The sequence below is a fragment of the Lutra lutra genome, chromosome 5, assembly GCF_902655055.1.
Source record: "Lutra lutra chromosome 5, mLutLut1.2, whole genome shotgun sequence".
Classification (NCBI taxonomy): Eukaryota; Metazoa; Chordata; class Mammalia; order Carnivora; family Mustelidae; genus Lutra; species Lutra lutra.
The window spans coordinates 156,220,903-156,239,680 of record NC_062282.1 but is presented as its reverse complement, the minus strand read 5'-3'; the positions used below and the strand labels follow the sequence as shown (position 1 = coordinate 156,239,680).

The following is an 18,778-nucleotide window of genomic DNA, read 5'->3' as shown; positions in this document are numbered from 1 at the left end:
AACAAAGTTATTGTTTAACATCAATGGAAGCCTCTGGCTAAAATAAAAATATAAAATAGGTCCTTACAGTTTGTTACAAGGCAAATTTCCATTTCCGTACCAATTTTCGAGAGTCCAGAGATTTTGAGAAAACTGTTTTACAAGACATACTGTGATCTGAGATCTAAGTGTGAACTTTTAGGAGCAGTTTTTAAAAATTTTATTTATTTATTTGAAAAACAGAGATCACAAGTAGGCAGAGAGGCAGGCAGAAAGAGAAGGGGGAAGCAGTCCCCTGCTGAGCAGAGAGCCCGGTGTGGGCCTAGCTCCCAGGACCCTGAAATCATGACCTGAGCTGAAGGCAGAGGCTTTAACCCACTGAGCCACCCAGGCACCCCTTTAGGAGCATTTTTAAGTGTATGGCCATCAACTCCCTATTTTGGTTGGAATTTCAAATAGTGTTTCCCATCCAGTGACTGGGAGCTTTTGGAAGAACACTAGGAGAAGGCTGATCACTAAATTTTGCCCCAGCATAATTTTCCTTTTGGTTCACTTCAGTTAGAAATGCTGATTTCTTCAAATGTGTATTTTTAATGTTCTCAGTATTTTTAAAAGCCTTCCTTTTTTTTTTCTGCTTCTGGAGCTGTCAGATGAAGCAGAATCCTGCCAAAAGTTATTTTCATTTCTGTTGGGTCGGCAGGCTCCGGGAGTGCAGGAGGAGCAAAGGAAATGACCACCGCCATGGCCGGGTCCTGCAGTCTTCCAGCCTACCCTCCCCCCTTAACCCTTGACTTTCCCTCCCAAAGGATGTATGCCCAGGTCATGTCTTCATAGGTAACCCGATGCCTATGCAGGAGACAGATAAAAGACCCCCGGCCAACTCCCTCCCAGTGCAGTGCGACTTCCCCCACTCTGCTTTCCAGAGTCGAGGAACCTGGCCCGAGGAACCTGGCCTGAGGGTGCCCACCTCCTCCCTGTGCAACTTTCCTGGCTCCCCTTCACCTGAGCCCTGAACCTTCACTGGAGAGTGCCTTTAATAAATCTTGCCTTGCACCCACTTCACCTGGTGTCGTGTTTATCTCGCCTATAAAACCTTACAATTTCTTTTTGAATAGTGATTTTGATTAGTGGTAAGTTATATTTGCTTTTCTGTCTGCTTATCTTTGGTTGTTCACACAAGTGTATACCATGAACAAACTGGACATAGGGAATGGCAATTTTCTCCAATTTTCCCATTTTTTAATGTAAAACCTCTCTTCTGAACGAAGGTTGGCTGGGCGCGGCAGGCAGCAGCTGCCCAGGGAAAGGACTCACTTCCTCAATTTGGGTTGCGGCTGTAGGACTGGACCAGGGGCTAAATTGGCCAGCTGGTGTGGGACTTCCTGTGCTGCACTAGGCCAGTTGAGGGGCTCTGCCTGCCCTCCAGGACCTGCCCGTGCCCATGGTACTGATGGAAGCTGTCCAGCCATGCTGGCCCGCACCCTCTTCTTTCACCACTTCTTTTGCGCTGCCCGAGGGGTGCCTCCCACAGGAGCTAGACTACAGCTGGACAGAGCTGCAGGGGCGCAAGCCTGTGGGGTCAGCCCAGGACCGTCTCATTCTAGGAAGTGAGAGAGGTAAAGGGTGTCAGGCAGTGCCCAGAGGTCCAGGATTCAGGGTCCAGGTGGCAGGGCCGTGGCCACCATCGGGAGGGCCCTGAAGTAACCATGGGTGGGAAAGGCCAGGGACACCAGGCAGCCACCCAGACAAGTGGCTCCCACTGTGCTGCGGGACAGAGATGACAGTCCTAGTGATGAGGGGACAGAAGGCTGGCTGAGAACAAAGCAAAAGCTGACACCTTGCAACCCCCCCACAGCCCACCCCCTAACCCACCACTCCTGGGAGGATCATCTGTGACATTCTTTAGGAATCTCCCACCCATCTTAATGTTAATACCTTGCTAGAGGGCAAAAGGACCTTGGTATTGGAAAGGCCTCTGGTATCCAGTATGTTGCGGGTCCTTTTTAGCATATGAAAGTTCTATTGAAACCTCCCTTTTCCTTACTTCCCCCACCCCCATGGTACTTAACCTGCTACCTCTCACAACCCAGGGCAGTAGCTTTTCCTGCCCAGGGGTCCTGTCCCCCTGCTTTAATAAACCACCATTTTGCACCAAAGATGTCTCAAGTATTCTTTCTTGGTCATCGGCTTTGGACCTTACCCCACCAAACCCAACCTATATTCTGGAACTTCATCACTAGCTCCAGGAGGAAGTAGCTCAGCAGGGAGAGAAGGGAGAGATGAAGTCCGTGGCCACCCTTGGTGGGCCTGCTAAGAGAGCCCAAGGGGAGGGCAGACCACAGTTCAGGCACTAGCAGAGAGGCAAATCTGTTTTTACAGTCCTTGTTTCAAAATCTGTTTGTCTGCTATAAACATTTCCCAGCTTTCATTTGTTTTCCATTTGTATGGAGAATCTTCCACTCTAAGGTTCTTATAAACAGCATCTTTTATTTTTTTTTAATCCCATTTAGCCACTATTTTCTTTCTAAAGTCCAATTTACTCCATTTACATTTATATAATCACTAATAAGTCTGTACTTACTGCCTTTTTGTTAATTGTTTTCTGGATGTTTTGTAGTTAGAAACTGTTTTCTTCTTCTGCTCTCTCTTTGTGGTTTGATATTTTTATTTCGTGGTATACTTAGAATCCTTTCTATCTTTTAGGATTTTGCTTTGATGTTACATTGAGTCTTACCTGTAAAACTTGTATGTATAACAGACTACATAAGTTAATAACAACATAAATTTGAATGCATTCTGAATCTCTATATTTGATTTATTCCTACATATTTTTTGTTTTTGATGTTACCCTTTACATCTTTTTACCTTGCATATTTCTCGACAAAGTATGTAGTTCTAGTTATTCTTGCTACATTTTTCATTTAAACCTTATGCTAGACTTACAAGTGATTAATTCACTATTTTTATCTATATAGTAACCTTTCCTAGTGACATTTACACGTCCATTTTTTTTTCTTTTGTTACAAATTATCATCCTTCTTTCAGCTCAAATAGTCTGTATATAATTTATTGTAAGGTCAGTCTAGTGGTGATAATTTTTTTCCACTTTCACTTGAAGATACTTTTTATATCTCCTTCAATTCTGAAGGACAACATTTAGATAGAGTATTTTTTGTTGGAAATTTTTCTTTTTTTCCTTGCACTTTGAATATATTATGCTACTCTTTGGGGGCATGTCAAGTTTCTGCTAAAAAGTCAACCTATAGTCTTTTGGGGGTTTCCTTACCACAAATTATTTTTCTCTTGCTGTTTTTAGATTCTCGGCCTTTAACTCTTGGCAATTTAAGCACAATGTCTTTGTGAAAGCCTTTTTGGGTTTATATTATTTAGAACTCTGAACTTCCGGGATCTGGATGTTAGTTTCCTTCCTCACATTGGGAAGTTTAAGATATTATTTCTTCAAATAAGTTTTCTGCCCATTTTGTCTTTCTCTTTTCCTTTAGGGAATCCTATAAAGTAAATGTTGGCTTGCTTCATGTTGTTCCATCAATCCTTTAAGCTATTTTAACTCTTTATTAATCTTTTTTTTTTCTCTTTCTGCTCTGATTGAATGGGTTCCACTGCCATGTTTTCAAACTCCTTACTCTTTTCTTCTGCTTCATCTAGACTGCTCTTGTAACCCTTTATTGTATTCTTTCAGTGCAGTTATTCTATTCTTTAACTTCATGATTTCTGTTTGGTACTTCTTCATATTCTCTATCTCTTTATTGAAATTCTCACTTTGTCTTGAATCGAATTTTTCAGTTCATTGAATCAAAGGGATTGTTCATCTGGCCTCTGAGCATCTTTATGAACTCCCTTATCATGTTAATTAGTTATTTCCATTTCATTAAGGTATTTTCTGAGGTTTTTAAAATCTTTTTTGGGGAACCTATTCTTTTATATTGTTTTTCATTTTTATTTAATATCTGTGTTTGTTTCTGTGTACTAGATAAAGCAGCCCTTTTCCATAGTCTTATGAGGAATGGCCTCATGTAGAAGTTGAATCTCTTATTATGCAACCTTGCCCTAACTTTCATTGTCTCTCAAACCACTGTAATTGTCCAAGCAGTTTACTTTGATTTACTGGCTCTCAGTAGCTGGGGATATGCCAAGACTACTCGATGTGCCAAAGGAGAGAATCTCAGTGAGAACCTTGCTTCAGGCTAACTGAAAACTGGACTTTCATGCATTATCTTTTAAGGTATGCAAATATTCTTTCAAAGAAAGACTTAAGAGGGATGTTTTCCTCTCTCTTCTGCACTAATTCCTGAGGTGATAGTCAGTTATGAACTGTTTATTTGTTTGCTACCATCTTGGCCCCACTGACCCGTGAACCAGGCTATTAAGGGATGTGTTCTCTGGAAGGCACCCACAAAAACTGTGTCACCCACTGTCCACAGAAACTCCTTTCTTGAAGACACTGGTAACCTGAGGCAGAGCAGAAAGAGAACATGAAGATGGTGTCTGCCGGCCTTCCCAGTTTCTGGATGTGTGTTTAATTAATGTATGTTTAATCCCTAGATGTGTGTTTAATTAGAAGCCTCATGCTCAAACTACAGCTATGAAGGTAAGTTAATAAGCCACTTTCATAGGAAGACCCCATTTCTGTCTGCTGCCTCTGTGCCGTGCCCTGAGGTAGTAGCTGGTTAAGATGTGTTATTCTGTTTGTTTCAGTCTTGAGGGACCATAAACAAAAGCCTCATTGGCCACTAGAGTCAGGCAATTAATGGGTACTTCTTGGGTGGAAGCTGCAGACACTAGGACTCTGGAATGTGTATAAGCTCCTTTCTGGGAGACACTGGTACCCTGTGGTGAGGCCGAAAAAGAATGTGAAGATGGTACCTGTCCTCCAAAGTCTCTGGAGAGGATTACCCTTGGCCCTTAGGTGTGTGCTTAATTAGAAACCTGAGTCTCTGGCCACAACTATGAAATACATGTGACCTGGAGCAAGACAGAGGGAAAGTATGAACATGGTGTCTATTGGGCTTTTCAGTCTTTATAAAATATTTCAGTTGGTCTCTAGATATGTGTTAAATTAGATGCTTGTCTGTTATGCCAAAACTTTTGAGATAAGCAAAGAGTCCCTTTCGCAGGATAACTACATGCAGCTGCCTCTGTGCTGTGTCCTGAGAGGATGGCAAGGGTGAGTCTGCTACAATGCTTTAAGGAATGCTTCTCTATTTAGTAAAACCTTGTGGATCTCATGGTTGCAAACCCTGTTGGCTTTCAAAGGTAGATGTTTTAGAAGTCCATCTTTTGGATGCAGGTCTTAATATTTGGGGTGTCTGATGTGGGGTTACAACACTTCAGGCATCAGGAAAAACCTAGATGTTGTGAATTTCACCCCAACTGTGGGTCACCAGGGCAAGGATGAGATTTATTACTTTGTTTCAGCCTTTCCTACCATCTTTGATGTGAGTTTTCTTTCTTTTGCCCAATGTGTAAGTATCACTTAGCTAGTTCTTAGATTTATATTAGAGGGAATTGTTTCATATGTAGTGACAGATTTGGTATGTCTGTGGGAGGAGGTGAGTTCAAGACCTTCTTAATTTTCATCTTGAATCAGAGCTCCTATCCCTTCAACTTTTGATAGACAACTGGCTTTTCCAGTTTTTAATAGTTTTGAACAATCCTGCTATAAATGTGTCCATGTATATTCTTATGCATATGTGGCCACGTTTTTCTAGGACTCTTAGATATAGAATTACTGGGCAATCATGTTTACCAATGTTCAACTATACTAGAAAATGCCTAAAAAATTCCTAAATGGTCATAGTAAGTCTCAACATCATTATATCACATTTTTGATGGATGCTCCACATTGTTGTCTGCCCTTCATGTTGTCAGTCTTTTAAATTTTGGTAAATATTATAGATAGATGTGCAATGAAACCATGTTCTTATTTTAAATTATATTTCCCTTGAAGACCTTTATTTTATTGATTGATTTATTTTCCAAAGTACACATTTAATTATTTGGAACATATTTCCTATGGATTTTATGTTTGTATTGATTTCTAGGATGTGTTTATGTATGCTGGATACAAGTCATTTGTTGTGTACTTATGTTATAAATATCAAGTCAAATAGCTTTCCTTTAACTTTTTTAATGAGCAGAATTTCTTGATTGTTCTGTCATTAAATGTCTCAATCTCATTTTATTTATTATTTTTTAAAATCTTACTTAATAAGTAAGATGTAATAATAAATTCTAGTATTTGTTGTATTTATTGCATTTTCTTTCAGATTTATAGCTATATAGGGTATTTTAGGCATACTATTGATAGCTGTGCAATTTTATTTTTATGAAGGTAAAATATACAAAATAAAATTTTTGAGATTAAGTATATATAAATAAGAATGTACATTTATAATTGTATAATTTAGTGATACTAAAAACAATCACAATGTTGTGCAACCATTATCTCCACCCATTTCCAGACTTTTTCATCATTCCAAACAAACTTTTTAGCAATTTTATTTTTATTTATGTATCCAATGGGACTAGAACTATTCATTTAAAGGAGAAAAAAAAATCCCTTACTGATCTCCATTGTGCACTTGTAACATATCGTAGATGCATGTTCTTGTGTCTAAATTTTTCTTCCTTCTGTTGACCTATCTAGTTATCAGTGCTCTTATATTGCAAATTCTTGATTATTATTTTAAGAGGTCTTAGTAATATGGTAGAATGAATTTTTTTGTGAATGAACTGTTTTGTGTTTCAAAAATTTCTTGACTTTTTCCATCCTACTGAATTCCCATATAACTTTTAAAATTACTTTGTCATGTGTCAATAAAATTTGTTATATTTTATATTAAATCTAAAATTTTTTCTCCCTTCTCCTTGAGCTTTTTGATTAAAATTTTAAAATGCCTTAATTACTATCATGGAAAGTGGCTGATAAATTTATTCTTTTAATCTGTCATGTTTTCCTATAGTCCTGTGTATTTATCTACATTTCTATACATACACTATCTTTCTGGCCCCTCTATCCCTCATCTTGCAAAGCTACTTGCAGAAAAATAATATATTTTTTTTCTGAGATTTTGTCCATTCTGTATATTTTTCTTGCACAGTTCCTCACTTTCTTTCCTCGTATCTTTCGATTGCTTCTTTTTTCAAACTCAGAGTGAACATTCCTATTTCAGATAGCTCTTTTGTCTTTTTAGAGTCTAGATTAAATTTTTGTTCTTTGTTTTTTACATGCTAATATGACATTGTATTGACTTTCTACAATAGATGTAATCTTTCTTCTGCTATCCCATGATATGCCTGAGAGCATGTTCATTGCTACATATTCATTTTTTGGTGAAGAGGCTAGAAGATAGATACTCAAATAACCATGGAATGAAATCTTGCTTAATAACTCCTGAATCAGTTTCATTCATTTACTACTCAATTTAATTCAGTATGCATTTATTACTATAGAAAGTTTAAAAGATTAGTAAGACATGATACCTGTCTTTAATAACATAAGGTATATATGATTATTAAGTATCATATGCTTACATAAAATTATTTCAAATGTGAAGTAAATTTTGGTGGAAATTATGCAAGTATAGAAAGGTAAATTAAAATGATTATCCCATTTAAGAGTAATTTTTGCACAACTGCTATGTGTCAGTCAATTAAATGCTAGTGCACTTTTTTTTATAATTGTTAAGACACCATCTCAAAGTTCAGAATCTAGGATCATAGCCAGGAATTAAAAAAACAGGTTGGACAATTTTATAATTGTTTTTAGATGCTCTTAAAAAAATAAAGAGCATGACAAAAAAGAAATTTGTTTCAAATTGGTACTATGGAAAGAGTATGTGTAAGGAATAAAGTGTGAAGAATAGATAGACTGAGAAAAACATTTTTGTGTTAAGTAAGGGCAGTTAAAAATGTTCCAAAATAAGGAACAAATTAAAATGTGAGAAATATAAAACAAAACAAAGCAACACAAAACACAGGCAAATGGAGTTGAGTAAGCAAGCTAAGACAAATCATGCTGGGCCCTGTACTGTGTTAAGATATATCCATAATTTTCCCCTTTTTATTTGTTAAATAATATTTTGTTGTATAGAAATATGAAGTCTTATTGGTTATTTGCATTGTTTCTCATTAGTATGTTTATTAAAGTTGCTATTAACAAACAGAACTTTGGGAGGCAAACCATAAGAGACTTTTGACAATAGAGAACAAACTGAGGGCTGCTGGAGGAGAAGTAGGTGGGAGGTGGGGATAGGTTAAATAGGTGACAGGTATTAAAGTAATCTCCTATTGTGTTGAGCAATAGGAGTTGTGTAGAAATGATGAATCACTAAATTCTACACCTGAAACCAATAGTCTCCTATATGTTAACGAACTAGAATTAAAAAAAAAAAAAAAAATTATTTCTTAGGTGAGAGAGAGAGTGAAAGAGAGCATACAAGCACAGAGGGAGAGGGAGAAACAGACTCCCTGCTGAGCCGAGAGTCTGATGTGGGGCTCAATCCCTGGACCTCAAGATCATGACCTGAACTAAAGGCATATGCCTAACTGACTGAGCCATCCAGGCACCACACATAACTAAAATTTAAATAAAAACTTGAAACAACAACAACAAAAGTAAAAAACAAAAACAAAAAACAAACAAAAAAACCCTTCGGGATATTTTAGAATCTAATGAGAAATCATTAAATGACATGTTAACATGGCAAGATGGACAGAGGGCTCATTAGCTAGCTGGCTGGCTGGGTGCATGCAAGACTGCATGTGTTCAAATTGTGTTGAGCACTTCCAGAAATACTACTGAAATTTCCTATGCTGTAATGGTGCCTGGTACCCAGGAGACCAACCCATGACCTCTCTCTAGAGTATGCAAGAATCCACACTTCAGGGAAATTGGCATTTTCAGAATAAATTATGTCTATCCTCTGAACACCAAGGAGGAAGAACACCATTACCTACTACAAGTGTTGTACTGCTCTGAAGATGGATTATTCTAAAAGTAGCATTTTTTGGAAATTCTTCAAAATTAGATATTATGTCATCTGAAAGGATTACTTTTAAGGATGTTTCTTAGAATTTTTCTGGTTGGACTACTGTGCTGACTAAAGGGAAATGTTCATGTTTTTAGAGTTGGATAATGTGAGGGAGTTCATTAAAAATTACAACCAAATTATGATCATAACTTTATTGCTTCAGAGCAGCTTTCTAAAGCATTTGCAAAATCTTCATATGTGGCCCATCAATTTATATATAATGTGTAGTTCATTGAGTTACAATAACTTTGCAGTTTTAAAAATGAAATGATTTTAGTTTTTCTTTAAAGCATATGCGGAAATTGTTTCAATTTTCATTTTCTTTTTCCAGAGTTGAAAACAGAAGCATATAGAGTTGAAACTAGGAGTCTAAGAATCTACAATGAGTTGGTGGCAGATTGTTTGGACTCATGTTGCCATGGAGCAGAGAAAAGGTAACTGGGTAATGCATTTCCAATGGAAAAATGCCAGCAGGTTTGTGAGAGACTGCATACTGACTGGCTTCCAAAGTCCCATACCCTTGGTAAACTTATGAAAATATAAAGTCCTCTTCTTATGTTTTGTGGGCTTAAAACACTGTATTTTATTGATTGATTGATTTAGATTTTATTTGAGAAAGAGAGAGAGAGAGTGAAAGAGAGCACAGCGGGGGAAGAGAGGGAGAATCAGGCTCCTTGCTGAGCAAGGAGCCTGATGCAGGGCTTGATCCCAGGACCGTAGGATCATGACCTGAGCCCAAGGCAGACACTCAACTGACTGAGCCACCCAGGTGCTCCAAAACACTGTATTTTAAATTGTACGTCCTTTATAGTAATGTATACCATTTAGATGAGATAGTAGCAAAGATTCCCTCTGCCCTGTGGAATGCTTAAATTTGGGTTCTGATAGGAATTAAATTTTTATTTTTTTCCCTTTTTGAGGTTCTTTGTTTTTGTTTTTGTTTTTAGTTTTTATTAAGTTCCAGTTAGTTAATGTACACTGTAATATTAGTTTCAGGTGTAGAATTTAGTCATTCTACACTTACGTACAGCACCCAGTGCTCATCACAACAGGTGCCCTCCCTAATTCCGATTACCCATTTAACCCATCCCCCCACCCACCTCTGTTCTGGTGACCATCAGTTTGAAGAATCAAATTTTTATAACTCAGTCCTTGCATAGTTCAATTTTATTCTCTATTCTTTTTTTCTACTTCAGGAAAGAAAGGGGGGGTGGTCAAAAAAAGAAGAAAAAGAAGAAGAAAACTAGTTACTAAGATTAGAACAAATGTTTCTTGCAGGAATGATGAGAGTTTCCTATCACAGCAAGGGTCAGCTATGAGCTTCACACTGGGAAGCTGAGAGAAATAATTATACATGAAGTTTTTTATCATTAGGTTTCAAGAGTGACTTTGCTGATTTTTCCAATACCGCTTTCTCCCATAAGTAATGTTTAAGTGTTTTGCAAAATCTAACCAGATAACCCCATTATATATTAATTTGAGTAAAATATGCTTAGACATTGTGACTTAGGGTCCATTGTGTGGAACAACAGAAACATTTTCTGGACTGCCACCCCTCTCCAAGCATTGTCCTGTGATGCACACTTCTGAACCTAAAGACACCACCTTGAGATTAAACCCTAAACATAGGCCTTATTTATGCCAGAATTCCTCAGCTGATTAGGCAAGTATCTTCAGCTCCAGAAGATGCAAACTATCATATCTGCCAGTTATCTCAAGATTATATTTCTTATGCCCTTAATTCCTTTTTTGCTGTCACTGGCCTTTTCCACATATTCTTTTATAAACTTTCTTTCTTTCTGTAACCCAAAGCAGCACATTTGGATATGCATATTTGAAATGAGAATTGCTACATCACCAAGGAGACACTGTGTCCTGTCTGCAGTCTTGTGGTATAAATGACAAGTGTTTAAACATGAAATATCTGAGAGCTCTCTAAGTGACCAGCACAACCTTGGAAGCTCAAAGCTGTGAATTACAGAATTACAGAACTATCATTCACTAAAACAAATAGCTTACGAGGAAGCAAAGCACTATGAATAGCACGACAAAGAGTTGATTTAGAAGGTATTGGTTCTTGCACAGCATTTATAAGCATGTCCATTTCTTCCATCTCAGGAGGAATCCAGGAGGCCAGAATAGTGCAAGGGGCTTGGGAATGCAAGCACCTGGGCTCAGATTCTGGCTTTGCCTATAAAGTCAGCTTCACTCAGAGTCTTAGTTCCCTCATCTGTGTTGATAGGAATAGTAACGCCCCCACTTTCATTGTGGAGAGATTCAGTGGGTTCATAGAAGATAGGTACTTGGAGCAGAATCTGAGGTGAAGAGTGAGCACTCTGTAACTGTGCCTAATACCACGATCACCATGAGCTCAGGGCCAGACTGTTGACTCTCAATGCAGATGCTCAGGTATTTATCATTCTTCATGACAACATGTCTTAAGTGCTTGCAGAAACCGATGTTACTATCCTTGCTTTACATAGGGAGATACTTAGTTTTAGGGACATGAAATCCTTTCCCAAGGTTAGTGAGGGAGTTTAGTAATCAACCTTAGCATGGATTCGTGGCTCATCATCCATCTAGTTAATCCCTGGGCAGCAGCACAGTTTGTAGTCCCAGCATTCTCTCAGGATAAATACAGCATTAACAGTCCAGAACACCTTTCTTCTGTTCCAAAAGAAAAGTAAAAGCTGGTGGAAACTTCCTGCAGCAAAGCATGGAAACTGCATTTTTACGCAGAGGGAAAATGTTCAGCAATGTGAGGTGCACCAATGGGTTTCTTCTTCTTTTAAATTTAAATTCAATTAGCAAACATATAGTACCTCATTGATTTTTGATGAAGTCATTGACTCATTAGGCATATAGCATGTAGTGCTGGGTTTATTTCTGAGTGCCTGATTGGCAGTCAGACTTGGACGTTTGCCCTGGAGGTTCTCTCCATACCTCAGACTTCAGAGGGATATGCTACTGACTGCTTCCTTCAGACACAGACCAGGTTGTCCCTTCACTTTCAGGTCACTTTCCAAATGGATATGCTTTGTACCCAATTGGTAGCACTCCCCTGGATAAACTCACATGTTCTTCCAGCAAGGAGGAAAATGTAACAGGGTATTTGAGTTAGGTAGGGAATGCAGACAAACATTGATGTACACAGCTGGTAAAAACTGTTAATCTGAGCTTTCAAGTTATGATATCCTGAAGAACCCTAAAAAGTTTAAGAACAACTGCATAAATTATGGTTTAACTCTCAGAAATGCATCATATGTTCTTCTCTCTGTACTGCTATTGATGATACCTGTTAAACCATTGTTACATTTTTATTGTTTGCCTTATGTCTAGTACCTTTTCCCCCCTAATTTTATTCTCCTTCCTGCATACTTCTTTACTTGTCTGTGTGTGACTATGGTGCAGGGAGCATTCATAGAAATGACCTGAGGCTGTTTTACACCTAATGACCTTCCTACTAGAACGTCTGAAGAGTGACATCCTTGGCTAATATTTTATTTACATGTGGTTGGAAGAGCTAGACATTCATATTGGTAGATAAACAGAAAACCCACTCAGAATTCTTGTATCAGAATGTCCTGTTCAAAAGCAGTAATGAGATGCATTTATTTTTAGAAAAAGACATACACTGGTTCAGAGAAAGTCGGAAATGAAACTGGAGGTCAGTAGTCCCTATATCCATATCCTTCCCATCCTGCTATTTCAGATCCCGTTAGTCTCACTCAGCCACTGATGTCTTTAAAGTCATTTCATAACATTCCTTTTGGTAAAATTTTCCATATAGTTTTCATTGTAAAATGTTGTTTGGATTTCTAGTCCTAAAGAGCATGGCCTAAGATCAATCTTAGTTGGTTTTAGTCTTCCCCTTTTCCTCTCCATCCCTTATAATCTCAGTTCCAGCAGCACACACAACCTCCACGAGTGATGGAAAATGATGCCCAATTATTTTAAGACTTTGCATCATCAGTAAGACTGCCTTTTCCTCCTGGGACAACTTGTCCAAATCAAGAACTCTTCATAATCTTAAAAACTCAAATCTGCTTTCTGAGGCCTTTCTTTCATCTCCTTTCTCCCTTCTATTAGTCATTGTAGAATGGAATAAGATTTGCCATTTAGTTGCACTTAAAACTTACTATTGTGCTTATATTTTTAAAATTTTCTTCTGTTTTGGATAGCCAAGAAGGTTCTTGATAGCAAAATTCATGCCTTTTTATTTTGTTTTTAGAGAGTGTGCATGGGCAGGGGGAGGGGCAAAGGGGGAGGGAGAAACCCAAGCAGGCTCCTCACTGGATGTGGAACCTCATGTAGGGGTCCAGTCTCATGATCCTGAGATTATGACCTGAGCTGAAATCAAGTCTGAATGCTTAACTGACTGAGCTATCCAGGCACCCCAAAATTCATGCCTTTCTAATTTCATATGCCTGATACCCAGCAGAGGTCCTGGAACACTGTATGTATCCAATAAATACTGATGGATACATTAATTGACAAAATGTCCAATGGAAAATAGTTAAGTTATAATTATCCATCTAATATCTATAATGTATCTTAAAACTTGTTGCTGTAAAAATGAAAAAAATATGTTCTCTGTGTGTGTATGGCTGAATAGAGCAGTGTAGGACAATCACATATAATTTTACATACATATATATGTATATATAAATTATATATAAATACATTTGACAGTGATGAAAAAGTAAGGAAGACCTTAACCTAAATGTGTTCCTTTTTTTTTTTTATAGATTTTATTTATTTATTTGACAGAGAGATCACAAGCAGGCAGAGAGGCAGGCAGAGAGAGAGGAGGAAGCAGGCTCCCCGCTGAGCAGAGAGCCCAATGCGGGGCTCGATCCCAGGACTCCAAGATCATGACCTGAGCCGAAGGCAGCAGCTTAACCCACTGAGCCACCCAGGCGCCCCCCTAAATGTGTTCTTTTATTTTATCCTTATATTCTCTATTTTAACCCTTTCTCTTTAGCTATTTCCAAAGTTTTATTTCTCTACATCTATTATCTATTATTTTTATCATTTATTTTTCTATATGTAAAATACATATTATATATTCATTACATTTATTTTAATATAATATAGTGTACATATGGCTATATATTAATATGTGTTTAAATAAAATATGTGCACATGACTGTATATCATATATTTTATAGATATTTTATTTTTATCATGGATTTCTTATATATTCTATTATTATAATATATTTTATATATTATTAATTGTATATTGTATTTTTAATAAAATCCATGATAAAGATAAAAGATCAGTATTCATGTTGGAAGATAAAAGACATACATAATGAAATAAATGATAAAATCTTCATTTTTATTTTCATTTATTTATACACATACACACATATTGATTTCATAGTCATTTTTTGGTGACTATGCTGCATTAAAGGTCATCAAGATAAGTGAGATATAGCATTCAATATCCTTTAATTCTACAATGTATATAGAAATACCTACAGAGCGATGTGGAAATGAACTGTAAAAGGTGACTTTTCTATAAAGATTCCCAGAATCTTTGTTATTTGAACCAAGTCTTAAAGGATGCATAAAAATGTCTGAGCAGATGCCATGAGTGAATACTATGAAAATCACAGCCAATGACAGAATCTGATAATGGAAGACCATACTCTGAGTTTGGAGAACTGGAAGTATTTCCTTCTGTGGTTTGGAGGGAGGCATCAAAAGGTGGGAAGATAGGTTTAGGCAAATATTGAGGGGCTTATAAGCTATATAAAGGACTTACATTTAATATCCTGATCCACACACTGAATACACTACTTATTTATGCGTCTTCATGCTCAACTCTCGCCCAGGTATTGTTGAGCTGCCATCTCCTACAGTCCTAACACTATCCCTATAAATGGTAACTATTTATCATCTCCATGTCACAGACAGACAAACCGAAGCTCAGCAGTATCTACTTATTTACTCCAGGTGCACAACCAAAAGGCGGAGGACCAGGAATTAAACCTAAGCTTTTTCTGTTACCAAAGTCTTTGATTTTTCATCATGCTTTATAGAATTCCATCAACATGGGGAGTGGCAATGATTACATGTGTATCTAAACACAATAAATATGGCTTCAGTTGTGTTCTGGTGGAAGGACACTAGTTTTAAGTTCATTTCATACCATAGAAGACAAAATTTTTAAAACCTGAACTGAGATGGCAAACTTGGTGGTATAAAGAAATATAGTTAGCAAAAATTTAAAATCTTAATAGGATGTTGAAACATAACTTCAGAGTAAAGACTTAGGACTTTAATGAACTTAATGAACTCCTTTCAACTGTATTTGCTTTTTTAAAATTAATTATTTTTATTAACATATAATGTATTATTTGCCCCAGGGGTACAGGTCTGTGAATCGTCAGGCTTACACACTTCACAGCACTCACCATATCACATACCCTCCCCAATGTCCATAACCCAACCACCCTAGATTGCAATTATTAATTAGCCATATTGTTCTTCAGACATGCAGAGTTTTGACTGGGAATAGTCTTTATGTTAATTGAGCTTCCCTAATTATGTTTTTATGCAATTTTTGTGGTTATATAAGATATATATGACTTTTGTGTTTTTATAGAGTCTAAATTGTGGGGAGTATCAAATGAGTAGCTGCTACCAATGCGTCACAGCTTAAGTGAGACTCTGGGTCCAAGTCTTTATACCAAGGAGTACATCAAAACAATGGTCATCAATCCTATTCTAGGACTCTGTAGAAATTATCAGTCTGATTCTTCCTGGCATCACCAGGTGACTTGGGACTGAATAAATGCAGGCTGTTCTTAATTACTAGATCTCCCTTTTTCATCATATGTAAAACTTTAATAATTTAACTTCTTCCTATTCATTTGTCTTATATCCCATTAGTAGTTAAATCTTGATTGTCATTTAGCTGTGCAGCATTTCTTGCATTCTATTTACATCGCCTTTATTCTATTCCAAATTTGTAACATGGTGTTGTTTACTGTTACATTGACTTCCTACATAGTTTCTGGACTAGAGGGTCTTCTTTTTAAAAATCTTCTATATTGTTTCTTTTTTTCTCCCAAATTTTTATTTAAATTCTGGCTAGTTAACATATAGTGTAATATTAGTTTCAGGTTTAGGATTTAGTAACTCAACACTTCCATACAACACTCAGTGCTCATCATGAGAGGTGCACTCCTTAATCCCCATCATCTATTTCACCCATCCCGCTTCCCTCCATCTCTTTAGTTACCACCCCCAAATCTATATTGTGTAGCCATATTTATCTTGAAAAGAACAATTCAAATCAAACAAAAACCCTCCTAACAAGAACCTCTGCTATCCAAATAATGCTTACTGATGTTTATGGTCATTGAAAAAGTGTGGGGTGCCTGCATGGCTCAGTGGGTTAAAGCCTCTGCCTTTGGCTCAGGTCATGATCCCAGGGTCCTGGGTTTGAGCCCCACATCGGGCTCTCTGCTCAGCAGGGAGCCTGCTTCTGTTCCTCTCTTTCTGCCTGCCTCTCTGCCTACTTATGATCTCTGTCTGTCAAATAAATAAATAAAATTTTGAAAAAAAAAAAGAAAAGGAAAAGTGACTCAAATTTACCTTGTAAATATCGTATTCTATTATATAGCATAGCCAGTATATGCAATAATCACACCCTAAATTTAGTTCCTTTCTTTTTAATGACACTCTATAGTGTACTCTCCATTTCTATACTTCTTAACATTGTGCAATTCTATCATTTTTGATTGCTCTCATTTTTAAGAATAATATGTAACCTAATCCTTGAACTTAATCTCAACCTTCCCTCTATAGATTCTTCTCCCTGCTCTGCATTCTCATACCACACTGCTGACCCAGGTGATGTCTTGCACATTCTGACATGTTTCATTATGTTCCTCCCTAATTTGACCACCCATATGATAGATTCTGAGAATGCGGAATGGTGTTTGCAATTCCCATATTTCCTACACAATTCCATTACCTTTATACTGAAAGAAAGGTATTGACAAAACAGTGGGTAAACCTGATCTTTGATGTATTTTAACTTTTGTTTTGCCCTCAAGGTAGATGGAAAACCTATGATCAACACACCAGGTATGCCACTTCGTGGGATAATCAATGGCATCTCATTTGATATTCTCTTTACCTACATCCGAAGTCTTATTTTTCAACACTTAGGTCTTAATTATGAAGGAATTTACATAAAATCCTTGCAGTTTCTGTTTAATGTGACTTTATCACTCTGGAGTTAATAATCAAAGAATAATATGGTGGACTAATGATAGCACACTCCCTGGGTTCATTTTGGTAGGCTTCTCTGACCGGCCTCAGTTAGAGCTGGTTCTCTTTGGGATAATCTTTTTTCTTTACCTGATGACACTCCTAGGCAATACCACTATCATCCTAGTATCCCTCTTGGACTCTAAACTGCACACTCCCATGTACTTTTTTCTCTCCCATCTCTCCTTCCTCGACCTCTGTTTCACCAGCAGCATTATTCCTCAGCTTCTAGTCAACCTGGGTGGTTCAGATAAGTCCATCACTTATGGTGGCTGTGTGGTTCAGCTCTATGTCTCTCTTGCCCTGGGATCCACAGAGTGTGTCCTCCTGGCTGTGATGTCCTATGATTGCTACATTGCTGTCTGCCATCCTCTACATTATGCCTTTGCCATGCACCCTGGACTCTGTCACATCCTGGCATCTGTGGCATGGCTCAGTGGGGTGGCCACCACCCTCATACAGTCCACTTTCACCTTGCAGCTGCCTTTCTGTGGGCATTGCCAAGTGGATCATTTTTTCTGTGAGGTCCCTGTGCTCATCAAGTTGGCTTGTGTGGACACCACTTTCAACCAGGCAGAGCTCTTCGTGGCTAGTGTTTTATTCCTGGTGGTGCCTTTGTCACTCATCCTGATCTCCTATTGGCACATTGCCCTAGCAGTTCTGAAGATCAAGTCAGCCATTGGACGGCACAAAGCATTTGGGACCTGCTTCTCCCACCTGATGGTTGTCATAATCTTCTATGGAACCATCATCTTCATGTATCTGCAGCCAGCCAAGAGTAGATCCAAGGACCAGGGAAAGTTTGTTTCCCTCTTTTACACCGTGGTGACCCCCATACTAAACCCCCTCATCTACACCCTGAGAAACAAGGAAGTGAAGGCAGCACTGAAAAAAATTCTTGGGAGAACTTTGACTTAGTGAAACGTGATTATCAAGAATTTTTTAGGAGGCAGTTATTATGACTGATTAATTTAATGGATAATGACTCAGTAAATTATTTGGTTATGTTCATAAACCTATAGTGGGTTTCATTAGAAAAAAATTAGTAGTACTTGAATTTCTGAGTTGGACAAACCTGAGTTTGAATGCTCATTTCATGACATAATAGCTGTGTGACCTGAACAATTTGCATAACATTTATACCATCTATGAACTGGAAAGTGTAATATTGAACAACCCAAATTAAAATTAGATCACTACCATAAGCATTTGACTTTAAATAAGGTTTATTCATAAAGTCTATTGTATTTAATAGACACAACTGTATGCTAGATGGGTATTGTTATGCCTTATTTTGCAGAGATCAAGGTATTTTAACTATTTGCTCAAAACAGAAAGAAGAAATGTTCAACTTCAGTGGTATTGCTCTTTCAACAGACTGTGGATTATTGGACCCTGAAGTTGTGGTCAAGTCTCCATCACACACTGAGCTCATTTCTATTCCAGCACTTTCCC

At 37.6% G+C, this 18,778-nt stretch overlaps 1 protein-coding gene and 1 pseudogene across 1 annotated transcript; one reads left to right on the top strand and one right to left on the bottom strand.

The window, feature by feature from the left end:
* Window positions 1-382: 382 nt before the first annotated feature.
* On the bottom strand, window positions 383-11,130 carry LOC125101257 (proline-rich nuclear receptor coactivator 1-like; annotated as a pseudogene).
* LOC125101256 (olfactory receptor 2G2-like) lies at window positions 11,129-18,241 on the top strand. Its single transcript, XM_047731834.1, has 2 exons — window positions 11,129-11,331; window positions 17,305-18,241. Exons 1-2 carry the CDS (start codon window positions 11,129-11,131, stop codon window positions 18,239-18,241), a joined length of 1,140 nt encoding a protein of 379 aa, XP_047587790.1.
* Window positions 18,242-18,778: the final 537 nt, after the last annotated feature.

Coding starts and splice junctions, on each gene's coding strand:
- LOC125101256 (XM_047731834.1), top strand. CDS start 11,129: ATGTCCATTTCTTCCATCTCAGGAGGAATCCAGGAGGCCAGAATAGTG. Junction 11,332..17,304: donor AGTGGGTTCATAGAAGATAG/GTACTTGGAGCA, acceptor TAATAATCAAAG/AATAATATGGTGGACTAATG.